This window comes from Canis lupus, chromosome 25 (genome assembly GCF_048164855.1).
Source record: "Canis lupus baileyi chromosome 25, mCanLup2.hap1, whole genome shotgun sequence".
NCBI classification, from domain to species: Eukaryota; Metazoa; Chordata; class Mammalia; order Carnivora; family Canidae; genus Canis; species Canis lupus.
The window spans coordinates 42,359,947-42,385,534 of NC_132862.1; the positions used below are offsets into that span (position 1 = coordinate 42,359,947).

The 25,588-nt window shown below is 42.0% G+C and overlaps 1 protein-coding gene across 4 annotated transcripts in view; it reads left to right on the forward strand.

Annotated features, from left to right (window-relative positions):
- The window catches only part of LOC140617673 (maestro heat-like repeat-containing protein family member 1), a 72,134-nt gene that overhangs the window by 4,777 nt on the left and 41,769 nt on the right, over positions 1 to 25,588 (forward strand). For all 4 annotated transcript variants that reach the window (XR_012017858.1, XM_072799455.1, XM_072799456.1 and 1 more), the window contains exons 2-19: positions 143 to 273; positions 1,299 to 1,405; positions 1,718 to 1,840; positions 2,746 to 2,905; positions 3,841 to 3,948; positions 4,498 to 4,652; positions 5,024 to 5,164; positions 11,253 to 11,351; positions 11,927 to 12,005; positions 12,553 to 12,663; positions 13,663 to 13,736; positions 14,605 to 14,721; positions 15,161 to 15,205; positions 16,074 to 16,218; positions 18,691 to 18,734; positions 19,498 to 19,657; positions 20,173 to 20,225; positions 20,835 to 20,939. Coding sequence is in view for 3 of the 4 variants with exons in the window: in XM_072799455.1 (XP_072655556.1) it covers positions 1,313 to 1,405; positions 1,718 to 1,840; positions 2,746 to 2,905; positions 3,841 to 3,948; positions 4,498 to 4,652; positions 5,024 to 5,164; positions 11,253 to 11,351; positions 11,927 to 12,005; positions 12,553 to 12,663; positions 13,663 to 13,736; positions 14,605 to 14,721; positions 15,161 to 15,205; positions 16,074 to 16,218; positions 18,691 to 18,734; positions 19,498 to 19,657; positions 20,173 to 20,225; positions 20,835 to 20,939 (1,812 nt within the window). In the remaining variant the exon portion in view is untranslated. The remainder of the gene's footprint in view (positions 1 to 142; positions 274 to 1,298; positions 1,406 to 1,717; positions 1,841 to 2,745; positions 2,906 to 3,840; positions 3,949 to 4,497; positions 4,653 to 5,023; positions 5,165 to 11,252; positions 11,352 to 11,926; positions 12,006 to 12,552; positions 12,664 to 13,662; positions 13,737 to 14,604; positions 14,722 to 15,160; positions 15,206 to 16,073; positions 16,219 to 18,690; positions 18,735 to 19,497; positions 19,658 to 20,172; positions 20,226 to 20,834; positions 20,940 to 25,588) is intronic.

Below are 25,588 nucleotides of genomic sequence, written 5' to 3' on the forward strand. Positions count from 1 at the left end.
CTGTTCCAATTGTTGATTTTGTTATGTTATCTTTCACAGCACTAGATTTCTACATGTCTTTGGGAATTTGGGTTTGTTCATTTTAAGTAACATCTCTCTATTTCTTTTCCTTCCCCTTTTTCTCCCCTTCTGTACAATACAGTTCCTTTCCCAGTTGCTTTTTTGGTTGTCTCATTTGCTACCTCCAACCCTGATCTAATGTCCAGTACCTGGTCTTAAAATGACAATAAAGAGCTCTTCTCCTATAGACATACGGGGATGCTGTGGATTCAGGTAGAGTGCCAACAGTTTCTAATTGAGAATAATAATCAGTATTTACTGAGTTATTACTATATGCTAGGCACTATTTTACATAAATTATTTCGTATAATGTTCCTGACAACTTTATGAGTTAGATACTGCTACAACTACTACTGCTACTATCACTACCACAATGATGACCATTTTATAAATTAGTAAAGTAAGTAAAGCATGTTAAATAATATCTTTAGTAAAGACAAACCAGAACATATAAATCAGTCAATCAAACAATCATCCATCCTTGCTGGTAGTAGATAGACTGAACTTAGACTAAATCAGTTTTCTGTTTTGTTTTGGTTTGTTTTGTTTTGGTTTGGTTTGGTTTTCTATCTGACTGCTCTGAAAACTATTAACCAAGACTATGAGTATGTCATTAGAGTATAAGTTTGTAGTTTATAGTAATCAATTTTTCATAGTGTTATGGACAAGCACTCCCCTACACCAAATCTCTATCCAACTTTTACCCATAGAAGGCAGTTTATGATCTCAAGGGGAAAGATGTGATCCAAAGGACAGGCTGAAATCTTGAGAACTGATACCTAATAGCACATAGCTCATCTTTCTTGGCTCTCATGCAAATTTTTTTTTAAAGATGTATTTATTTATTTTAGAGAAAGAGTGAGCAAGCAGGGAGAGGGTAGAGGGAGAGAGAGAATCCTTGCTGAGCATGGAACCTGACTTAGGGCTCAATTGCAGGATCCTGAGATCATGACCAAGCCACTTAGGTGTTCCTCTTATGTTAATTTTTAATATATTTATTTTACATATGAAGAAAAAGAGTCTCCAGGAGTTAAGTAAATTGCCTAAGAATATATCGCTAATGGGGGGGGGGGGTGGCAGACTCTGAGTCAGGAGTCAAACAATACAAGTTTGACTTGTATCTTCTCATTCTTAATATTTTTTGAATGTTTTTGTCGTACCATGATACCCACCTCTGATGAAATACCTATAGCAAGAGAGAAACAGCTCCCGCTCTTCACCCTCTTTATTTCTTACAGAGATATTTATAGTTATGGTAGGTTCCTCAGATATCACTGACAGAGAATGGGGTATCTCAGGAAAGAACATTGAGGACATCATGGAAGCACTCCAAGTTGCTGATCAGGTGAGGACATCTCAGACATCTTACTGGCTCCATCAAGGTAGCTGGTTGGGTATACACTCATTGTGCCAGGAGAGTGGGAAAAATTACCAGTCAGCTGAGCACTACTTGGTTCAATCCATTCATAGCTCCAGGTCTAATTCCTGTGTCCCTACTCTGATCCATATACCTTTTCCATCCCCTTAATCCCTGATCCAGCTTTAATTCTCTTCCTAGATTCACAACTCCCTTCCTTTTTCTACCAGGGATCATTGCTCTCTTTATTATCTTTACCCTTCAACCTTTCTTTCTTCTTGAGTCTCCTCTCTCCTATAGTTGTCAACAGATAATGTCTTACAAACTCTCAAGTTGCTGAAAGTCAAAATCCTAAATAACAAGATGGCAACTTCACTATGCCAGAAAGTGACAGATACCATCGTTGACTACCTGAGAACAATGGTGAGGAGCATGTGCCTCTGGGCTGGGGGCTTTGGGGGAAAAAAGCATCCCAGGTCTGAGCCTAGGAGTTCTTTCTGGTGGATGATGGCACTTGAAAACTAAGTGGTATCTGGGATATGAGTGTTTTGTTTCTAAACAGTTTGCTAGAGTCCATATCTAGCACTCTGAGGATATCTCAAGAATTGTGACCTAGACAGAATTAGAAGATACAGTGGTGAAGTAAAGTGATGAGGTAGGAGATGTGAGATGGAAAGGGGGGAAGGATTTGGGTTATTGGGCTCAAAGTCTGACCTGGTTTTCAGAGTGTATCCTAGGATACCTTAGGCAGTAACCTTTGTTATTGCAACTCAACTAATCATCTCACTCTATTTAGTCAACTATTTGAATCTACCTACCTGTGTGTTAGCCCATCTTTAGACTGAACATTCATGATTCCTACCTATACTTTATAGTTACTTTCCTGACACTGGGTTAATCTGGTTTCTTATTTTCTTGGTTAACTACCTACCTATGAGGTATCTTTTTTCTGGTGTACCTGCCTTCCTTGGCATGCCTGTCTTCTGATCAAAACTCCTGACCTGCCAAGGACTTCCAAAGTTGCTTCCATAATTTATCCATTCACATTCCTGATGATTCACTTGTTGCTGTAGAGGAATCTTGTGCTCTGAACTTCAATCCCCACTTCTACCCTAACACAGAGACTGCACATTTCTTGTCCACCCGTCCTTTGCACACTCTAGGAAGCTCCAGCCCTCCATCACTGGGAAGGTATATATTGGATAGGGTGGTAGGTGAGCTCTTGCTTTCCAAATGGAGAATAATCACTTATTGACCAAAGCTGATTCTCAGAAGATATGGCACTCATCTTGGATTAGCTTTGGAACAGTTAGTCTTTCTCTTTCCAGAAGCCACAGGGAGAACTGGAGGAGTTATGTACTGGGATCCTAACGGCTCTGGGGTTCCAGTCTCCAGGAATAGTCATCTTCAAATTGTGGGACAGATGGCACAACAACCTGCCCCCAAATTGCCTCCTGATTGCAGTGGGGAGACTCATCTTCTTCCAGGGTATAGTATGAGTTAGTCTGAGAAGAGGACAGGGGCAGTAGGGGGCGGGGGCATTGTATGTGCTCTAGATTAGCTTTATCCTCCTGATTTCTCTCACTGGACATTTCCACTTAGTTCAGTCATGGGTGTCTATGTGTAGGTGGGAGGGGGACAAACTAGGATCCTTGTTGAACTGCTGGGAACTCAGGAGGGAGTTTTTGGAGACCAAGAATGGCATAGTAGGACATATAAGGGCATGAGCGACTGTGGAGCTGGAAAAGAAGACTCCAGGTGGAGATAGAAGGCAGAATAGAAAGCCCCATTCAACAGTGGTGGGGAGAGGCAAGGAGGAAGCTAAGAGTGTTTTATTTAAGGGAACCTGCAGTATTGAATTTGATTAGAGGCTTGGAAGGTAATAGAGTAGCAGGATGAGGCAGAGAATCACCATACAAACTCTGTCCTGGTGGCTACTGGTGATGGTGGTGGCTCTCTTACCCATTCTGCTCCCCTCTCCCAGTCACAAAGTGTGAAAAAAACAGTCAAGTCAGTGCGCTAGTGGCAGTGACCCACCTTTTCTTTATCATTTGGAACTGGGGCCAAAGAGAGCCAGAGGGGAGTAAGTTTGCCCTCTGGGAATTAGGTTCAAAATGACAAGGCTTGTGGTTTGGGCTGCACAGCAAGCTCAGAGGACACAACAAGAGAAGCTGGAAACATGTCTCCTGTTTGCATCTAGTCAAGGCAAACAGTTTCACATCCACTTCAGACAGCATAGCTCTTTATTTCCTAAGGGTCCCTAGAAGAGAGTGTACCAATACCTTGCATGTGTATGCTCTACTAACATCTAGTATTGAGCTTAATCTTCCCAGCAGCCCTGTGCAGTAGTCACATCAGGAACTGTACTCCTGTTTAACAGTTTAAGAAGCTGAAACTCAGTTAAATTAAATAACTTGTTCCAGGTTGCCCAGACTCTGAAGGCAGAGCTAGGATCAGAAACCAGGCCTCCTGGACCCAATCTATAAAGTTTCCTGCACTAAGGCTAGGATGCTCCCCTCCCTGGCATACAGGTACCTTTCCTATGCTCTCCCTCTTAGGTGCAGCCCCCTATATTGGTATCACATGGGAATATATCCTACGCCTTCTGAGGGTGGCCCAAACGGAGGCTGACATGTTGGCAATATGTCATGGTAAGAGTCAGAAGGGTCTGGGGAAGAGTCCATTGGAATCAGGGAGGGAGGAAAGAAGAACAAAAATCCCTGAATAAGGATCCCAGAAAGCTAGGAAGGGACAGGAAAGGCTGAGAGCAGGCCAGGTGTTAGCAGCTGCTCTTCTCCATCTGACTTCTTAGCCTGGTGTGGAGCAAGGACCAGGCTTGATAGCGATGCTGTGGGTGTTGATATCCTCAACCACTTTCCCTTCCCCTTCTGGGTGGACTATGTGTGGTCAGATAGGAAAGATAGTTGGGGAGGTGGTGAATGGGTTGGCATTTCCCGCCATAGGGCACCATAAACCCTTTCAGGGTGGGGATGAGAGGACTATGCCCATATGTGTGTATGTTGCCCTTCGTGGGGAGGAAAATGGGGAGGGGCAGCTCAAACTCCCTGCACCCCTCACAGTGCTCAAAGCATTGGTTATCAGTGTCCGGAAACATCTGGATCTGGGTACTAAAGAAGATGAAATAATGGACATCACACAAGAGGCAGCATCCCTCAAGGCTTACCTCACCCTCCGGCTTCTCTTCAATCGTTGGTCCCTGAAGAGCAACAACAAGGTGGGAGTTGGAGATAGTGGGGTTGGATGGATCACTGAAGGAGTAAGTCTTGAGCAAAAGATGGGGCAGGGCCATGTCTGTGTACTTACTGGTGGAAGGATAACTTAAATGGCTCTTCCAAAAGAGAAGAGTGATTTTCCTCAGGCTCCTCTTCCCATTCTCCAGAAAAGGATACTGTCAGAAAATGCTACTGTCCAGTCACATATTTGTTAAGTATGCAATTAAGCAATTTACATTTACTGATTATTACTCTTAGGCAGGCATTATGCTAGGCTCTGGGAATACAAAGATGAATAAGGAAAAGCCCCCAAGAAACTGTCTTGCCTTCATCCCAGAGCTGAGGCAAGTTTGTTATGTCTCCTTGGGCACAGGTGACAGAGCAAGCTCTGGTGATAACTGGCCACCTCTTCTTCCTCATGCCACCATCCAAACTCAAGAACCAAGTAAACCGGTTAACCCGATGGTTAATGACTTTGATATCTGCAAAAGTGGTACCTTTCTACATTTCTCAGGTGATTGGAATGGGGTGAGAAGATAATTTAACTAATTTATGTTTTCCACATTTATTGAGTAGTTAATGCTGGGGTTGCAAAGCATGGCCCACAGGCCAAATCCAGCCTGAAGCTTGTTTTTGTAAAATAAGGTTTTATTGGAATTTCACTATGCATATTCGTTGAATTTGTCTAGCCTTTTGAATAATCTCTCTTTCTTGTCTCTGACCTCTAGATTCATATTTAAATGGCTCATAAGAGTAGATCAAGCCCACCTGGATAATCTGTTTTAAGGTCAGCTAGTGTGGGACCTTAATTACATTTGCAAAGTCCCTTCATATCAACACCTTAATTGAATAACTGGGAGAAGGGGCCTGGAATTTGGGTGGCCATCACAGAATTCTGCCTACCTTAGAATTATTATACTAATATTACGTATTTTTAGGAGCAGAACTAGAACCCAAAATTTCTGATCGTTATTTCAGTCCTTCTTCCATTTGAGTGGCATTCCTTAAACCAAATTCCCTCCAACTTTTAATGGGTATTCCACAAAAACAAGCTGTGTTATTTAGTAAAACGGGTGGGAAATACTGCATTAGAATTAAATGTCTTAAATATCTTAAATGTAGGATTTCTTAGAGCCTTCAATATGTAGGCTAGTCTTGTCCTCCAAGAAGCAAATACCAACACGGATTAGGTGCAGGAGATTTATTGAAGGAACATTGAAAATAGGGAAAACTGCGAGGGAGCCAGAGGAAGTTGGGAGCCATCAGATTGTGATGTATGTCTGACATTTGATAAGGAGAAAGGGAAAGAGGAAAGGAAGGGTAGGGGAAAAGAGAGGCAGGTCTTAGATTACAGTGTAGTTCTTTTTTTTTTTTTTAAGATTTTATTTATTTATTCATTAAAGACACACAGAGAGAGGCAGAGACACAGGCAGAGGGAGAAGCTGAATCTTTCCAGGGATCCCCATGCAGGACTTCATCCCAGGACCCCAGGATCATGACGTGAATCAAAAGCAGACCTTCAACCACTGAGCTACCCAGGCACCCCTACAGTGTAATTCTAAGAAAGTTTCAGTAAGGCCAACAGGGAGTCACTAAACTAAAGTCACTCATCAGAAAAGTCCCATGTCTTGAAGGAGTAGGCCTGCCTTAATGGGCTGCCATACTCCGTCACTGGCTGGGAGAAACCTGTGGGGAGCTGGCTTCAGTTTTAACACAGTAATGGATTTTAGAGCATGACAGCTGGAGATAATGGTCAATTATGCACCTCAGAATAGGCATCTGAGAGGCATATTTTTCAGGGTTGCTAAATATGCTAATGTGCATTTGTGAATTTCCAAGATGAGGAATGTTTTTTTTAAATAGTGCAACACTCCTTAGCATCGAGTTTCCAGGGACTACAGTTTGCAGTCTACCATTGCACCACTACCTCAAATGCACTTTCCTCGTGAGAAAGAGATGACCTTTCTCACATAGGTTTTCTAAGTTTTGCGTATTAGTGGACCAACCACACAATCTCTTGTTTACTCTCCCTCCTGGCACATGTCTGTGTGTTGCCTAGAGTAAGGTCTATGAATTCATAACAAAGGTTTGTTCTGTGTAGCCAATTAGCCAGTTAGAGGATGAAATTTGTATCCCAACTATCAGTCTGCAGATTGTGTAGGTGGATAGTCTACCCTCCATCTTGGCTGACGGTGGAAATGTTTTTGACAACCCCCTTTCCCCTTCTCCCTCCTCCTCCTCTCTCACTCCAGGGGATGGTGATTAAGAATCAAGATAGTTGTCAGTCCATAGCATAATTTTGTTCGGACATCAACCAGCACTAACCAACTCTATTTTAACGAGCTGGCCGTGATGGGAATCCATCAGGTATACGAAAGGAAAGGAAATGTTGAATATCCAAAACCCAGTGGAGGAATTTCTGCTTCTGGTAAAGATGGAGTAACTGGGGTCAAATTTACCCTCTTGCTTGAAACAACTAAAAAGTTGGATAAAATATATGAAATGATGGTTTTTAAAACATTGGACATCAGGTAACAAAGAACAGTGATTCCTGAGGATCAGGAAAGAAATGAAGTGAGCCCTATTGCCCCACCTAATTTTCTTAGGAGAATTTCCAGGTGGTGGCATAGGGGAAAAAACTCAAGAAAGAGTCTGGTGGACTTCCTGAGTTTACAAGATGGCAATGAAAATCCAGGAGGCCAAGGCACCTAGAGTTTACAGGGCAGAATATTAAACAGTACATGCATGTGAGGAAACTGTCTCAGATGAGGAAAAGAACAAAGAATTGAGAGAACAGTAGCCGGCACTTACACAGGACCAGGAATAGTGCCTGTTCCCACCAATCAGCCTGAAGCTTTTATAATTCCAGGCATTGGGTCAAATACTGAGAAGGTAGGGCAAAATTAAGAACAGGCTGACTACTGTTATGGTCTAACTAATCTTAAAAGCAAGACCCCCACCCCAAATCAAATTATTTCCAAGTAACTGCATCCTGGAAGAAATTCAAGAGTATAGGAATACAAAATATCCAGCACTCAATATGGTAAATTCACTATGAATGGCTTTAAATAAAAAATCACCAGGCATGCAAAGGTGTGGGAAACTGATTTATAATAGGGAGAAAAATCAACCCAAACTGACCCAGAACTCACACAGATGTTAGAAATAGCAGACAAGAACATTAAAAAAGGTATTATAACTGTAACTCTGTAGGTTTGAAAGCTAGATTGGAAAAGAAAAGATTGATTAACTTGAAGACATAGCAATAAAAATTATACAAAATGAAACAGTGATAAAAAGGAGGAGAAGGAAGAAGCTTCAGTGAGATATGGACAACCTCAAGCAGCCTAATTTATGTTTAGTAAAAGTCCCACCAAAAAGGGGAAAGACAGAAAAAAATATTTGAAGAAATAGTGGTTGAAAATTTCCAAATCTGAATAAAATGATAAATTCACATTTCCAAGGCACTAAGTGGACTCCAAACACAAGAAATATAAAAATAACCACACCAAGCCATACCATAATCAAATTTCTCAAGACCAGTGAAAAAGAGAAAATCTTAAATGCAGAAAGTAAAAACAAAAACAAAAACAAACAATAGCCTATTTCTCATTGGAAATAATGGAAGCGAGAACATAGTAGAATTCAAGGTACTGAAAGTAAAACACTATATCCTAGAATTCTGTGCTTAGTGGTAATATATTTCAGAATGAATGAAAAAAATTTTTTTCACATATAAAGAAACTGAAATAATTCATCACCAGTAGACTCAGTAGAAATGTTAAAAGAAGTCCTTCAGGCACAAGGAAAATGATACCAGATGGAATTATGAATTTATACAAAAGAATGAAGAGAACCAGAAATGGTAACTGTGTGAGTAAATACATATTTTCCCTTATTTAAAAAATCTCTTTAAAAGGTAACTATTTAAGCAAAAGTTATAACAATGTAGTGTGGAGTTTATTTCAGATAGAAGTAAAATATATGACAACAGGAATGCATGGGTGGCTCAGTGGTTGAGCGTCTGCCTTTGGCTCAGGGCATGATCCTGGGGTCCAGGGATCGAGTCCCACATCTAGCTCCCTGCAGGGAGCCTGCTTCTCCCTTTCTCCCTCTGTCGTGTCTCTGCCTCTCTCTGTGTGTCTCTCATGAGTAAATAAATAAAATCTTTATATATATATATATATATATATATATATATATATATATATATATATGACAACAGGGATCGAGTTGTCATACAGGGATGTCAACAGGGATCGAGATGTCAACAGGGATGACAACAGGGATTGAGTCCCACATCTGGCTCCCTGCAGGGAGCATGCTTCTCCCTCTGTTGTGTCTCTGCCTCTCTCTCTGTGTCTCTCATGAGTAAATAAATAAAATCTTTAAAATATATAAATATATATATATGACAACAATAGCACAAAGTGTAGTGTAAGTATACCTATACTTAGTGTACATAAAATCATGTAATATCACTTGAAAATTGACTGGGATAAGTTAAAAATATATGCTATAAACCCTGTAGCAACCACTAAAATAACAAAGAGTTATAGCTAATGAGATTTAAACATCCCTCTTCAACAATTGATAGAATGAGAGATGATCAGAAAGTGTATGTAAGATCTGAGCACTATCAAACAAGTTGACCCAATTGGCACACAGATTGGAAAGGAAGTATAATTGTCTTTATTTACAGGTAACATGATAATCTGTATAAAAATATGAAATGCTTAGGAATAAATCTGAAAAAAGATAGGTAATACATGTACATTGGAAACTGCTAATCATTGCTGAGGAAAATTAAAGAAGACTTAAATAAATAGAAACATATGCAGTATTCACGTACCAAGATCCAATATTGATTAGGTATCAATTCTTCCCAAGTTGATCTGCAGATTCATTGCAATACTTTTTTTAAATCTCATTTTTATGTAAACTCTATATTAAACATAAGGCTTATACCCTTAACCTTAAGATCAAGAGTCTCATGCGTTCCACTGATGGAACTAATCCAGCCAGGTGCCCCAGATTCATTGCAATCCCAATCAAAATCCTAGCAAGCTAATTCTAAAATTCATATGGAAATTCAAAAGACCCAATATAGCCAAAAAAGTTTACAGAAAGAAGAACGACTTATAAAACTACAACAATGGAGACTATAGTACTGGCATTAAGACAGATGAATGGATAAGTGGAGTGGAGATTCCAGAAATAGAGCTACATATTTACTGTCAATTGATTTTCTTGGCAAAGGTGAAAAGGCAATTCTTTGGAAAAAGGATAGTCTCTTCAACAAATGGTGCTGGAACATTTGGTTATCCATACACAAAAGGATAAACTTCATTCCACATCTCATACCATGTACAAAAATTAACTCAAAATGGCTCATATTTAAATGTAAACCCTAAAACTAGCAAAGCTCTAGATGGAAACAGGAGAAATTTGTGTGAACTGGGGGTAAGCAAAGATATCTTAGCCACAACATGATCCATAAAAGAACAAATGAGTAAAGTGGACTTCATTGAAGTGAGTAACTTCTGTTCTTAGAAAGGTACTATTAGAACGAAAAAACAGGCCTCAGACTGGGAGAAAATATTTGCAAATCACGTAGACATCCAGAATATATAAAGAACCCTCAAAACCCAATACAAATAATTTTAAAAGTGGGCAAAAAAACCTTGAATATATACTTCACCAAAGAAGATATGAGGATGTCAAGTCAGCACAGGAAAAGTTGCTCAACATTGTATAGACGTTAGGGAATTCAAAATCACCATGAGATGCTATTACATATCTGTTAGGATTAAATTGGCAAACTACTTTGGAAAACAGTTTTGCAGTTTCTTATAAAGGAAATGATAGGTCAGTAATGGCAGAAAGCAAGTCAGTGTTCACCCGGGGAAAGGAAAGGTCCTGGGAGGGGAGGGAAGGAGGAATTACAAAGATATAAGAGGAAACTTTAGGTGTGGTGGATATGTTCATTATGTTAATTGTGGTGATGGCTTCATAAGTTTATACATTTATCAAAGCTTATTAAATTGTACACTATATATATGTACAATTTTTTGTGTGTCAATTAATTGTCAATAAACCTGTTTTAAGAAAATCAAATGGAGTGTTTACACATGTGAAAACTAAGGTTATTTGTAGAACTCTCATACCAGCAATAAAAAGAACCCACAAAATAAGAGAATCCATTAGGTAGAAAGTAGAAACAGACTTTTAGACTTGGTTTTCAGAATTTTGAAAGTCACAGAACCATAAAACCAGTTTTTGCTTTGGCGATGATTAATTTATCCTGCTCCTTTGAAGTCAGCCAATACTTGAAATGAAGTGCCCTAAAGGTTTCTGTGTAATAATGAGATTATTTGGAAATAAGTGTAGCTTACCGGGCAAAGTGGAAGGGCAGGTTGATGGCTATATTTGGCTATGAAAGAACTAGACCCTGAGCTTTTTTGGGGGAGGTCCAAGAGCACAGTGTGAAACTCTGATGACTTGGGGCCATCCTTGAAGAGAAGCTGTGAGGACAGAGGATTTCTTTTGAGGCTGTGGAAAGTCTGGGCTAACTTCTGCTTACTCTGTCCTTATGCACACAGTGTATCTGCCAACTTACGGAGGCTCTGGCTCTTAGTGGCTATGGAGGTATAAACTTGGAATCCCAGCTGGAAAATATTATAGGCATGCTGTTCGAACAGGTGAGTGCTGTGGGGCTAGAAGAATCCTGGGCTTGCTCTTTCTCTCTTCTTTGGAGGTGATGGCTACCCTAGCCCAGGTCACAACCTCCACAAATGCAGGTATCTTTCACATGGTGACCTTAACCATACACATCTCAGGTTTCTCTGGAACAAGTAAATACCCAGATTCTGGGCACAGACTGGGATATTCTCCATGAGGTAAATTGGGTACATTCTGTGTATTTCTTGAAGGTCACAGACTTTTGTTGCTCCCCCTAATCTCTGGTTAAAGGGCAGAACGTTCAAACTACTCTATCATGCCTGTGGGAAATGTCAGGCCCTCTGTATTGCAGCCTAGAGTAGGAAGAGGACAATTGAACATTTTGTAAAAAAGTGTTACTTTCTTTATGTTTAATTTGTTTGCCACTGTCTTCTTCCCTTTGGGGCTGGGAATGTGGATTCCTGGTTCTGTTTTCCTGTCCTCCCTTATGGCTAAGCACCATCCCTTCCACGGATGCATGCGTTTGTTTCCTGATCCACACCCATGGCCCCTAGTTTCAGTCCTCCCAGATCTAATGGCCTTGGTCTCCCCACAGCTGAGTGAAACAGTCAAGGACTCAGATTCTCTCTCTGTACAGAACCACAGCCTTGCCCTGAGGTCTTTCTACAACCTGAGTAAGTTAACAGTTCTCTAAATCCAGGTATTTGTGTGGGTGGGCACTCAGGATCACAGTCCCTGGACTGGAGCAGGGACCTAGGTTCCCATAAGGGGCTTCCATCTTTCTAGACAAGATGCAAAGTAATCTGTGTGAGCTTTGCTTGAAACACAGTGAATCTCCAGGGGTATAGACATAGCTCCAGTCCCTTCACCTAAATTGGCTTCCCTTTCTCCTTCACTGATCTCCAGCTTAGAAAGGTGATCTTGTAATTTTTCAACACTGATAATCAGGAGAGGTGTGCTGACCTATGGGAGGGCCCAGGGTGGAGCAGGCGAGGAGAGATAGGGCCCAGCTCAGGGAAAGTATCTGGCCCCATGCTTGGGACATGGTAAATGCTAGACAAACGCTGACTCTCTTTTTTCCTCCTTCTTTTCTCCAACCTAAAGGACCCTAATCTATCTAGTTCATGGCATCATGATTTGCTATAAGCATGATTTACTTCTACTTACCACTTGCTACTTAAACATACCCTTGATTCCCTTGTATTTGCACCCTTCTGATAGTCCAGTTATACAACGATCAGGTGATACCCTTAATACGAAAGAACATGCAAACCAGTGATCCAGCCAAGATAGTATCAGCCCTTCAAGTTTTCATGCATGTGTTCCAGGAAGGTGAGTGGGAATTGGCCTGGTCCTGGGAATCTTCTTTCCTATGAGAGCTCTTTTTGCTAGGAGACAGTCCCATGTGGAAGTTAAAGGCACAGTTTTAAAGTTAATGCAAACTCATAGTAAACTCAATAGGTATAAATCTTGGCTTCACTTCTTATTAGCTGTGCAAACTGGGGAAGATTGCTTTTAGTCGGTACCTCTATTTTCTCACCTGAAAATAGCTCTGAAAATGGAGGTAATATTAATACCTACCTTTAGGGTTTTTAGTGAAAATTAAATGAGAAGATATACGTGAGGTGCTTAGACCAGCTCCCACTATGCAGTCAGTTTTATAATGGATTAGCCTATGATTATTATCTTGGGGAATAAGCTTCGACTCCAATCAAGTGTTTGCCAAACCTTCGCTGTGTGCTTAGCACAATGCAAGGCACTACACATTAACACTTAAATGACATGTAGTCCTTGCTCTCAAGCAGTTTGCTACTGAGTAGGGAAAATAAGGGTGTTCAGACAGTGAAACAATGCAAGAAAACATGTGAAAAGTTGTTTAAATGTGACCATAGTTATGTGTAATTGGAATATAGAGGGGGTCAATCAGGAAATGGGATGGGCTCTGTGTAGGACATGTACTCAGAGCAGGGAAAGAGATTATAATGGTGAGTTGGGAGAGGGAATTCACAAAAAGAAGAGCAGTGGTCATAGTTCTAAAGGTCGAGATTTACGGGGAGGGGGAACAGCTTGACTGGAGAGGTAGGCAGTCACAGGATGCCAGAAAGGACTGGGGCTCCTATGCCAGCTTGATGAAAATCCTGTTTTTAGGTCACTCTTTAGTCTGGTTTGAAGCAGAGGGGTGATGGAGATAATCTCTGGGGTCTCTACCTGGCCTTTGAAGACCAGGACAGTACCTGAAATTCCTCCCACCTGTCTGTCTTCTTGTGCCTCCTCAAACAACAGAGGAGGTGGGAGGAAACTGATCCCCAGTTGCATGTGTCTTTTTTCTAGTGCCCCAGACAGAGCAACTGCAGAGTGAAGTGATGCATTCAGTGATAATCATGATCCAGGAGGATCTCAAACCAGTGAGCAGAAGGGCTGAATGTTTGGGCTGGGAGGGTAATTGCTTTCTTGAGACCTTGAACTTGGGTAAAATGGTGAGGGGACAGTGGTTCGTGGATGAGGAGAGAGGTAAGGAATCCCCTGACTAACCCCCTCCTGGCCTCACACTCTCCCCATGAGTTCCATTTGGGCTTTTCAGAGCCTGAGGAGGATTTAAGAAGTGGACAGGTAGTTCCAACTTATTTGCTGAGGCTTGTCAGTGGGGACCCAAAGCTCTAAAGAATACTAATTCTGCTCCCTAAAAATTCAATTTACTTGGAGAGGGAAGACCTCAAATGTCATATCTAGGATGGGGTCTGAGAAGCCATATTTTTTACAAGCTTTGCCAGCATTGGAGGCATCAGAGACAGCTCCCAGCTCTGAATCATGTAGGACAGGGAGGAGAAGAGCAGTGGTTTAGGGTGCCAAGTGGACAATGACATCATCCCTAAAAAGTCCTAAATCTTCAGCAGGTTGGCAGAGAGACTGAGATCTTGAAGGCCAGGTCCTTAGAACTTGTGGGATTCATTCCTGGCTTTTCTATGAAGGCCAGAACTTTTCCTGAACTCTGATCTCTCCCTACCCAATCCTTCTGCCAATTTCTTATCTTAGTTATGGTGTGGGCAATATCAGTGCTTACAGTTCTTCAGGAGGATGGTAGGAACTGAAATGGGCTAGAACTTCAGACTGGAGTAGGGTGGTCAGGTTCAGTGGCTGGTGAAGAGTCACACTGGGCTTGAAGTTGGGAGATCTGAGTCCCTTGAAGATACCCCTCACCTGCTCTGGTCCTCTGCATTCTCACCTGGAACATGAAGGGCCATATTGATGTGTCTTCCTATCTCACCCCCACAGGTACAGAAGGCCCTCCTGAACTTCATTGAGATGCTGGGCCAGCATGACTACTTGGCCTTGCCCCAGGGGAACTTCATCATCAACTATGTCATCAGGCTCAGCGAGTCTGACTGCTCAGTGAGCAGGGGCCAGGCTGGGAGTGATCAGAGGATGGGAGCAAGAGAAGGGTAGGCTTGGGAGCAGAAGGGAAAGAAGAAAAGGACATGGTTGGCACAGTGGGAAGGAGCTTTGGCATCTAAAACTCTGAGTCAGTGGAGGCCTTGTACCAGAAGACTCAGCTAGCACTGGTTTCAGATTTAAATCTTTCCTTTTCTTGGGGATCCCTGGGTGGCTCAGCAGTTTGGCGCCTGCCTTTGGCCCAGGGTGTGATCCTGGAGACCTGGGATCGAGTCTCACGTCGGGGTCCCTGCATGGAGCCTGCTTCTCCCTCTGCCTGTGTCTCTGCCTCTCTCTCTCTCCCTCTCTCTATAATAAATAAATAAATAAATAAATAAATAAATAAATAAATAAATAAATCTTTAAAAAATATAGTAAATCTTTCCTTTTCTTATTCCAGAATGAAGAGGACATCCAAATTTTGTGTTCCAAAATCCTACAGATGGTACAAACAGCTAGAGTCAAAGAAGCCTCTCCATTTCCTCCTTCCCGGGCTGCCCAGATCACTACCTTGATCCCCAGATTGCATTCTTTCTGCCTGGCCCTCCTCATCCCCCACTCCGTCTAGCCCCCGTACTGTCCTTTGCATGCTCCCCACCTCCATCTGTTCCCACTCAACTGCCTGGGGCTCCTCTGAAAAGTGGCTCAGTGGAGCAGAGGATCACTGGATAGTAGACCTGGAAGCCTTAGCCTGGGTCCTGCTTGGCCAGTTTCTGGCTATAAAATCTTGAGTAATTTGCTCTCCTGTAAAACAAAACAAAACAAAACAAAACAAAACAAAACAAAACAAAACAAAACAAAACAAAACAAAACACCAGCAGGTGATTATCCACCCTGCCTCCTCTTGGCAACCTCTAAGGATTCTTGGAGACTCCTATGAGTTGTTGTATGGGTCAGAGTTGAGTCAGGGGCCGTGGGAGGAAAAGGACAGCTGTGATTTACTCTTCTTCCCAGAGACTTCCTCTCCCTCCTGGCAAACTGTGTCCTGACCACTACCATGTCTTCTGCCCCTGCAATGTTCCCTAGTGGAAGCGATTACAAGTCACACAATTCCAAATTTCAAGAAGCCCCTCTATTTGATCATATCCTTCCTGCTGTAATTTTAATTAGGACATTGGTTATGTTTTGCCAACATGAAGTAAAAAGGAAGAGAGGGTGAGAGAGAAGGGGAACTATGAATGGGATGGGATATAGGCTGTGCTCATAGGTCTCAAATGACCCTCTGGGAAAGGAAGACAAAGCCACAGGGCTGGAGAACTTACGGTGGGGGCTGATTTGGAGCTTGACGTTGAATCTCTTGCCACATCTGCCAGGTGTCCTTGCCCAAACTGATCACCTTGGCGTGCCAACCCAGCAACACCTTGGCCTTTGTGCTGCTGAGTAAGACAGCTACAAAAATGGCTCTGAGGGCCCGGTCCCGGGGCCAGGTGCCCTACCTCAGCAGCTTCCACCTGAGCCGTAAGTACACAGGTGGGGGAGACTGTGGAGGGGGCCAGTTGCCACAGGCAGGAGGGTAGAGTGGGAGGCAGGCTGAGACTCAAAGTGATAATGGGTGTGGGGAGAAGGTACAGATCTGCTGTGGGGTGGGGGTGCGGGGGGGAGGCCATGGCTATGAGCCTGGGCCAGGGTGGAAGAGGAAAGCAAAGGGTTGGGGCAGATGCTTGATGCCATTTGGCCCTTCACATGGATGAAAAGGGGATTCCTCTGGGAGGGAGCAACCCCCGACACAAATCCTTCTTGCCTTTATTCCTCGTCTTGAAACACTGGAGTAGAGATAGAAGAGCTTGGTTGTTAATTACAAAGTAATGTGTACAGAGGCATTCCTGACCCTTAGCTCTTCCTTCACCCCAGCTCTGAGCCTCACTTTGTGCTCACCCCATCCCTGACCTCCGGCTCTAGTAGGAGTCAGAGTTGGGGTGAAGAAATCTGTCTGGCACATTACTGGGGGTGGTGCTTGTGTGTTTGGAAAATAAGCATTCTTTCTTAGGGTTTAAAAGGAGGAAAGGTAGCCAATTACTTTCCCGGTGTTGAGAGTTCTGATTATAATCAATGTGAACAATAGACATTTAAAAGATGCACCTAGGATTTTCAAATATGAAAGGCTATATTCGATAAAATGTGATTACAATTTCTCAAAATAGTGGGAAATTCTTTCAAAATACAGACTAATAATAGAATGCACTCACAAGTAGTGACCATTTACCATGCTTTGGCGGGACAGTGCCCTTCTTCCCTAGTCTCTCAATTTACTTAAAACATTTTTTTTGGGAATCCCTGGGTGGCTCAGTGGCTTAGTGCCTGCCTTTGGCCCAGAGCATCATGATCCTGGAGTCCTGGGATGGAGTCCCATGTCGGGCTTCTGTGTGGAGCCTGCTTCTCCCCCTGCCTGTGTCTCTGCCTCTCTCTCTCTCTCTCTCTCCCTGTCTGTCTCTCATGAATAAATAAATAAAATCTTTAAAAAAAAACAAACATTTTTTTATTGCAGCATAGGTAACATACAATATTTTATTAGTTTCAGGTGTACAGTGTAGTGATTTGACAATTCTATACATCACTCTATGCTCACTATGATAAGTGTTGTTACCATCTGTCACCATAAGTATCATTACAGTATTGTTGACTATATTCCCTATTCTATACTTTTCATCCCCATGACTTATTTATTTTATAATTGGAAGTTTGTACCTCTTATGACCCTTCACCTATCTTGCTTATCCCTCACCTCTAGCAAGCACCTGTTGTTCTCTGTTTTTATGATTCTATTTCTATTTTTGTTTGTTCATTTGTTTTGTTTTGTAGGTTACACATATAATTGAAATCATATGGTATTTATCTTTCTTTGTCAGGCTTCTTTTACTTAGCATAACACCCTCTAGGTCCATTCATGTTGTCATAAACGGCAAGATATCATTCTTTTTTATAGTCAAATAATATTCCAGTGCCTGTGTGTGTGTGTGTGTGTGTGTGTGTGTGTGTGTGTATACACACACCACATCTTCTTTATCCATTCATCTATTGATGGACGCACAGGCTGCTTCCACCTGTTAACTATTATAAATAGTGCTGTAGGGACGCCTGGGTGGCTCAGCAGTTGGGCGTCTGCCTTTGGCTCAGGGTGTGATCCTGGAGTCCTGGGATCTAGTCCCACATCAGGCTCTCTGCGAGGAGCCTGCTTCTCCCTCTGCCTATGTCTCTGCCTCTCTGTCTGTGTATTTCTCATGAATAAATAAATAAAATCTTCAAAAAAAAAACAGTGCTAAAAAATAGTGCTGCAATAAACATAAGGGTACATTTATCTTTTCAAATTAATGTTTTTGTTTCCTTGAGTAAATACCCACTGGTGGAATTACTAGATCATATGTGATTTCTATTCTTAGGGGTTTTTTAAAAAAAGATTTTATTTATTTATTCATGAGAGACACAGAGAGAGACACAGACAGAGGAACAAGTAGACTCCCTGCAGGGAGCCTGATGTAGGACTTTATCCCCGGACCTGGGACCACAACCTGAGCCCAAGGCAGACGCTCAACCACTGAGCCAACTAGACTTCCCTATTTTTAGTTTTTTTGAGGAAACTCCGTACTGTTTTCCACAGTGGCCGCATCAGTTTGCATTTCCACCAATGGTGTATGAGCATTCCCTTTTCTCCATATTCTTGCCAATACTTGTTTTTTTTTGTCTTTGATAGTAGCCATTCTGACAGGTGTAAGGGTTGTGTGTGTGTGCATGTATTTTATACTGAAAATGGTTTGGTTTTAGGCTAAGTCATAATGTCACAATCCCTATGGTAATGGCACCAATAATCACTCTCCATTTTGCTTTTTCTCCTCCCCTGAAGAATGGATGGTGGGCTGCTGGGTGGGTTGGGGGTTGGGCATTCTGGAGCTGGCATTGACTCTGTCCTCTTCTTTTATCCTCTCTTTGACTCAGCTACCCAATTCATCTCCCCACAGAAACTCCTGACTCATCTTGTGGTAAGTGATGAATGTACAGGATGAATACTACCCATCCATCCATCCTTCCATCCATCCATCTATCCATCTATCCATCCATCCCCTAATTCCACGAATAACTGAGTACTATTCTATTCCAGGCATTGTGCTGGGTATGGAATAAAGAGTGGGGCCAAAGATCAAAGGGGCTTTGGGGAGAGGTGATCAAAGCCAAACAGCCTGGAGGAGGGAACTGGGAGCATAGTGCTGGGGCCTGAAGATAGGGCAAGGGTAAGATAGGGTAAGGGGGAAGGCCTGGCCTGTCTCCTATGTGGCCTTATTGTGATCTGTTCTCTCTTGATCTTGGACAAGTCCACATGCCTTTCTGGATCTCTGATTTTCTCAGCAAGTGTGTTCTGAGTTTCTGTGTTTACCCAGAAATTATTTTCTAGACATTATGAACACTTGGAAAGACAAGGTGTAGAACTGCCCTTGAAGTGTTCATGGTCTTAGTGCGGAAGACAAGCCTGGCCATAACTATCCATAATGCAGTGTGATAGATGTTAGAGGAATACACGGATTGCAATGGGATCTTGGAAGAGCAAGGGTCTGACTTGGTCTTCAGGAGTCAGAGAGGAGGCAACGTTTTGAGAGCATCTTGCAAAACATGTAGGACCTCACAGGTGGAAAAGAATGGGAAGGGTCTAAGCTTCAGCTCTACCATTCTATGGATTTGTTCTGATTTTCTTCCTTCTCTTTCCTTAAATCCTTTCTCTGCCTCCTGTTTACTTTTCTTGTTTCTTAGGTGCTTTCTGTGAAGCCCTATAGAGAAGGGGAGTTTGGTGTAAGCTCTCTAAGGCTACTATATGCCCTGCATCCTATCACTTCCTTGCACCCCATTATCAACTCGAGCGTGGGCCAGCTGTGGATGAAGAAGATCCCCCAGATGTTGCAGATACTGGATGGTGAGGTGTTGGCTGAAAGGTGGGAGGAATGGAGCTGGGGCAGTGGGGCACACTCCAGAAAAGATGAAGTCCCAAGGTGCAGAATGGATCTTCCTTGGGGTGAGGAGAACTGGGATCAGTCTCTGTCTTTCTGAGATGCCATTTGGATAGGTCTGCTTATTTGGACCATGTTCTGCACTGAGCAGATATGAAATACAGAGTTCTGTGACTCCAGAGGTCTCAGAACACCCCCTTCTTGTGGGCAGAAGATCAGGAAAGAGTGTGGGCTTTGGAACCAGAGAGACCCAGATTTGTATCATTACTCTAAAACCTGGCAGCTGGGTGTGTCTGACCTTTGAAAAGTCCTACTTTTCCTGGAGCCTCTGTAAAGTGGGAGAACAGTTATCTTGTAGGGTCATGATGAAAAATAAATGAGATTATGGGCATAAAGCCCCTGGAATAGCATTTAAATGTTGGTTCTTTCTCCCTAACGGGGTTTCTGGTCGGGCAGATCCTCATACTCTCTCCTTTCCTAGATCACACTGAGAAGAACCTGAATCAGGAGGAGTGGGAGGACAGGCTGCTCCAGGTGTGTACTCTAAGAGACATACCTTTCTCCATACTTGCTTTCTTTTCCCTCTTCAGGACCCTGAGGGAGAAGAGGCCCCAGACCCCCCTGAGACTGAGACATGATTGAGGGACCCCCCTACTCAAGAGACTTCTTTCTGGGTACCCTTGACTCCTGGCCTCTGCATCAGGATCTTTGACTATATCCTAAGCCTTAACTTACCCTCCACACCCTCAAAATCCTACTGTCAAGAAAGAGGAAGGGAATGGGGCCATAGCTTTGTGTCCTTGGGCAAGTCATTTAGCCTTTGCAGGCATCAGTTCCTTCATCTGGAAAAATGGAAATAATTCCTCCCAGAATTAAATAGGATAACATAGGAGAGGGAGAGCCTTGTAAACTGTAAAGGGTTTCACACATATGGTTGGCATTACCATCATTGTCACTATACTGCCATTCTCCAGCCCTGACTAACCCCCTTAGGTACTTCAGGTCTTCCCCATTTCTTGAGCTGTTTTTTCATATTTACAGACCATTTCTCCTTGTCTTTTGCTTCTTTCTGACCCACTTGCACGAGGCAGAAAAGCCTGGCCACTGTTCTCTGTGGTCCTCTTCTCCCTTCCTCTTACTCAGTTTTCAAGTCAGTCATTAGTGGCCATTGATGATGACAGCTGGCTGGAGCAACTCATCAAGGTTGTCTTGGAGAGGATAAATTATTTCAGCGATGATGAGGAGAAGGTATGTGTGTGTGTGTGTGTGTGTGTGTGTATGCAGGTGGGGCATACCATGCAGCCGGGGGTGGTTGTTGCAAGGAGGAAAATGGGAGTGAAGGGTGGTGTCGAGGAGCTTGGTGGGCAAGGAATACAGAAATGTACTTGAAGTACAGGTCTTGTGAGAAAAGCCAACACATGTTTCTGGGCCTTGGGGAATGGAGAGATGGGGAGGACAAGGAGCTGGTGGACACACAGGAACAGCAAAAATATTGATGTCTTACATTTGCTTAGAGTTTTAGATTTTATCAAGAACTTTGTCATCTGTTGTTTTAACTGAGCCTCCCAGTAATTCAGAGGTCAAATAATAGAGCTGGTACTTGGTTGCAGTGGAAAGATTATTGACAGATCAAAAAGATTGAAACAAGTTAGTCCAAAGTAATATTTGAGGGAATACCACAGATTAGGGACTGTGTGTGATGTTGGGGCTGCAGAGTTGACTGAGGAAGAGGGGCTCCTTTGCTCACAGAGCTCAAGATCTGTGCTGGTGAAAGCTTTGTTCACATCCTGGTTTTTCCTGTGCTCCTGGTGCAGTCTGGGTCGAGTGTCTTAGCCTTTGTGAGATTTCAGTTGCCTTACTCGTGCAGTGGCAAAAACAACTTCTATTTCACAGGAGAGTGGGTTAGGATAGACAAAGATATCTGTGCAAAAGACCAAGTAACCAAGAAAGCTCATTGTCCCTATTCACAGATGGAGAAACACAATCTAGAGGATTCAGAGTCTTTAGCAAATTATTGGTAAAGTTAGCACCTGAATTCAGGTTCCTTGATTTTTTATCTTGTTTTCCTGTCACTGAGCAACACTTTATTTGGGCTTTGGGATATCTCCCAGGGAAGAGGCTTTATTTTGAAGACTGATTATTAGTTCTCTAATTACTAACAAGTATTTATGAAGCACCTGCTATGTGCAAAGCTTTATAGATGGCAAAATGAAGCAAGCAGGAATTCTGATTTTATCAATTAAATTATTAAAAATATGTACTAAATGCCCACACCACAGCAGGCATGGAGTAGGCACAGAGCACTCATGTAAAAGACACTGACTCGGCCTTCAGGAAATCACTGTCTGCTTGAGTGAACAGAGGAGAGAGTGGACAATCATAGTAAGTGTGGTGTCAGGATTGGAATGTGCACTGTATGCTTAAGAGCACAGAGAAGAGCTGTTTACTTAGCCAGTGGGGGCTGGCCAGATCACTTTCTCAAAAGTGGTCTACCATCTCTGTTTCCTCAAGACTGTCCCGGTTTTAGCTCTGAAAGTCCAGCATACTAGGAAATGTCTCAGTCCTCGGCAAACTGGGAAGATCAGTCATTCTAGAGAAGAATTAATAAGTCTGGGAAGCTGAGTAATCTGCCAGCTAAGCAGTAATTTGCTAGCTAAGCAGAGAAGCAGGTGATTTAGGTTAGGTTTCATAGAAGCAGAGCCTAAGGTGGGATTCCTTGCCAAGTGATTTAGCAAGAAGGTGCTCTCAGGAGATGCTGTGATTAAGTAAAGGAAGGATGATAGGAAGAGGAGAGGCTGAGCAAGGATGTAGGGAGACCTGGATGGAAACTACACTGCAGAGTCTATCCTGCTTAAAGACAAGTAAGGGGGGGGGGCTTTTGTACCTCCCCACCCTCCACCTCTCTGCCACTGCTCCAGGCTCCCATGGTTAGTATGGGGCAGGGATAGGAGAGAGAAGAATGTAACTCTCAAGTATCTCCAGGCAAGGAGGCCTGAAAAGGCTGCCAGGTGGGCACTGCTCACAAGGGTACCTACAGCCAGGGAAGGGAAAGAAACCCCTGGTCTGGACAATGCATTTACTAGGGGAAGAAAAGGTGCCCAACCAGCAGGGGCTTCTAGGGGGAGAGTTGACACATTCATTGAACATCTGGTATACCCTGGTTTTCTACTGTGTTAGCACTGGAGCAGAGCAATGAACAGCACATACATTGCTCCTGAGCTTTATTCTCATTGTAGATAAGAGATTGGGTCAAGTTAAGAACTAACAAACACATAAACAAGATGACTAGTGATTGTGATAAAGCTTTGAACAAGAGAGGCAGGACGGTGAACTAGAGAGGAGTTTAGTTGGTTACAAAAGGCTCAACGAACTAGGGTCAGAAAGATGAGAGTGAGACAGCATTTTGAAGAACCCAAGGAAGATTCCAGACAAGGGAAACAGGAAATGCAGAAACCCTGAGGTAGGAAAGTGTTTGAGTACATAAATATGGATATTACAAGGTAGACAGGGCAAGGCATAGTAACAAGGATAAAGGTTACTGAAATTCAGAAGAGGGAGAGATAAAGATTACATAAAAATACTTTTTTGATTATGCTATTTTAATTTTAAAATTATGCAAATTTAAGGAACTGTTTCTAATGTTAATTTTTTCAAGTGAAGCTGTGTTATTAAAATTTACCTTTTATTTTTTTTAATTACTTTTTTTTTCAAGTATAACCAACATATAGTGTTATTTTAGTTTCAGGTGTACAATATAGTGATTCTATAATTCTATGCATCTCTCAGTGCTCATCAAGATAAGTTCACTCTTAAGTCCCCCCACCCACCTCCCCTCTGGCAACCATCAGTTTGTTCTCTGTATTTAAGAGTCTATATTTTGTTGGTCTCTTTTTTCTATGTTCATTTGGGTTTCATTTCTGAAATTCTGCATGTGAGTGAAATCATATGGTATTTGTTTTTCTCTATTTCACTTGGCATTATACCCTCTAGGTCCATCCATGTGGTTGCAAATGGCAAGATTTCATTCTTTTCTTTCTTTCTTTCTTTTTTTTTTTTTAAGATTTTTATTTGTTTATTCATGAGAGACAGAGAGAGAGAGAGAGAGAGAGAGAGGCAGAGACACAGGCAGAAGGAGAAGCAGTCTCCATGCAGGGAACCTGATGTGCGACTCAATTCAGGAACTCCAGTATCAGGCCCTATGCTGAAGGCAGTGCTAAACCGCTGAGCCCCCCCGGGGTTCCCAATTTCATTCTTTTCAAGGCTGCATAATACCCCATTCCACATCTTTATCCATTCATCTATCAATGGATTGGGTTGCTCCCATATCTTGGCTATTATAAATAATTCTGCAATCAACATTAGGGGGAATATATCTTTTTGAATTAGCGAATTCATTTTCTTTGGGTAAATACCACATTACAGAGTCTATCCTGCTTAAAGACAAGTGAGTAGTGGGATTGCTGGATTATAGGGTTAGTCTATCTTTAATTTTTTGACGAATGTCCATACTGTTTTCCACAGCGGTTACACCAGTTTGAATTCCGACCAACAGTGCACAAGGATTCCTTTTCCTCCCCATCCCTATAAACTCTTGTTATTTCTTGTGTTTTTGATTTTAGCATTCTGACACATGTAAGATGTGTCTCATTGTGGTTTTGATTTGCATTTCCCTGATAATTAATGATGTTGGTCATCTTTTAAAAATTTTTTTTAATTGGAGTTCAATTTGGCTGTTGGTCATATTTTCATGTGTTTACCCACCATATATATGTCTTCTTTGAAAAGATATCTATTTAGGTCCTTTGACCATTTTTAATTGGATTATTTGCTTTTTTGGTGTTGAGTTATATCAATTTTTAATATACTTTGGATATTAACTCCTTATCAAATATATCATTTGTAAATATCTTCTCCCATTCAATAGGTTACATTTTTGTTTTGTTGATGGTTTCCTTCACTGTGCAGATTTTTATTTTGGCGTGGTCCCAATAATTTAATTTTGCTTTTGTTTACCTTGCCTGAGGAGACATATCTAGAGAAATGTTTCTATGGCTGATGTCAAAGAAATTACTGCCTGTGTTTCCTTTCAGGAATTTTATGGTTCCAAATCTTACATTTATGTCTTAAATCCACTTTGAGTTTATTTCTGTGTATGGTATAAGAAAGTGGTTCAGGGGATTCCCTGGATGGCTCAGAGGTTAAGCGCCGCCTTCAGCCCAGGGCATGGTCCTGGAGTCTCAGGATCTAGTCCCACATCAGGCTCCCTTCATGGAGCCTGCTTCTCTCTCTGTCTCTCTGTGTCTCTCATGAATAAATAAATAAAAATATTTAAAAAAAAAAGAAAGTGGTTCAGTTTCATTCTTGTGCATTAGCTATCCAGTTTTCCCAACATCATTTGTTGAAAAGACTGTCTTTTTCCCATTGTATATTCTTGACTCGTTTGTCATAGATTAATTGACCATAAAAATGTGGGTTTGTTTCTGGACTCCCTATTCTGTTTTATTGGTTTATGTGCCTATTTTTGTGCCAGTACCATACTGTTTTGATCACTACAGCTTTATAGTAAAGTTTGAAATCTGGGATTGTGATACTTCCCACTTTGTTCTTTTTCAAAATTGCTTTGGCTAATTCTTTTTTTTGTTTGTCTGCTTTTTTTGTGTGTGATTCTATACAAATTTTAGGGTTGTTCTAGTTCTGTGACAAATGCTGTTAGTATTTTGATGGGGGTTGTATTAAGTTTGTAGACTACTTTGGCTAATATGGACATTTTAACAATATTGGTTCTTCGGATCCATGAGCATAGAATATCTTTGCATATTTGTGCCATTACCATGATACCAAAATTAGCTAAGGGCATTATAGAAAAAGAAAACCACAGGCCAATATCTCTGATGAAC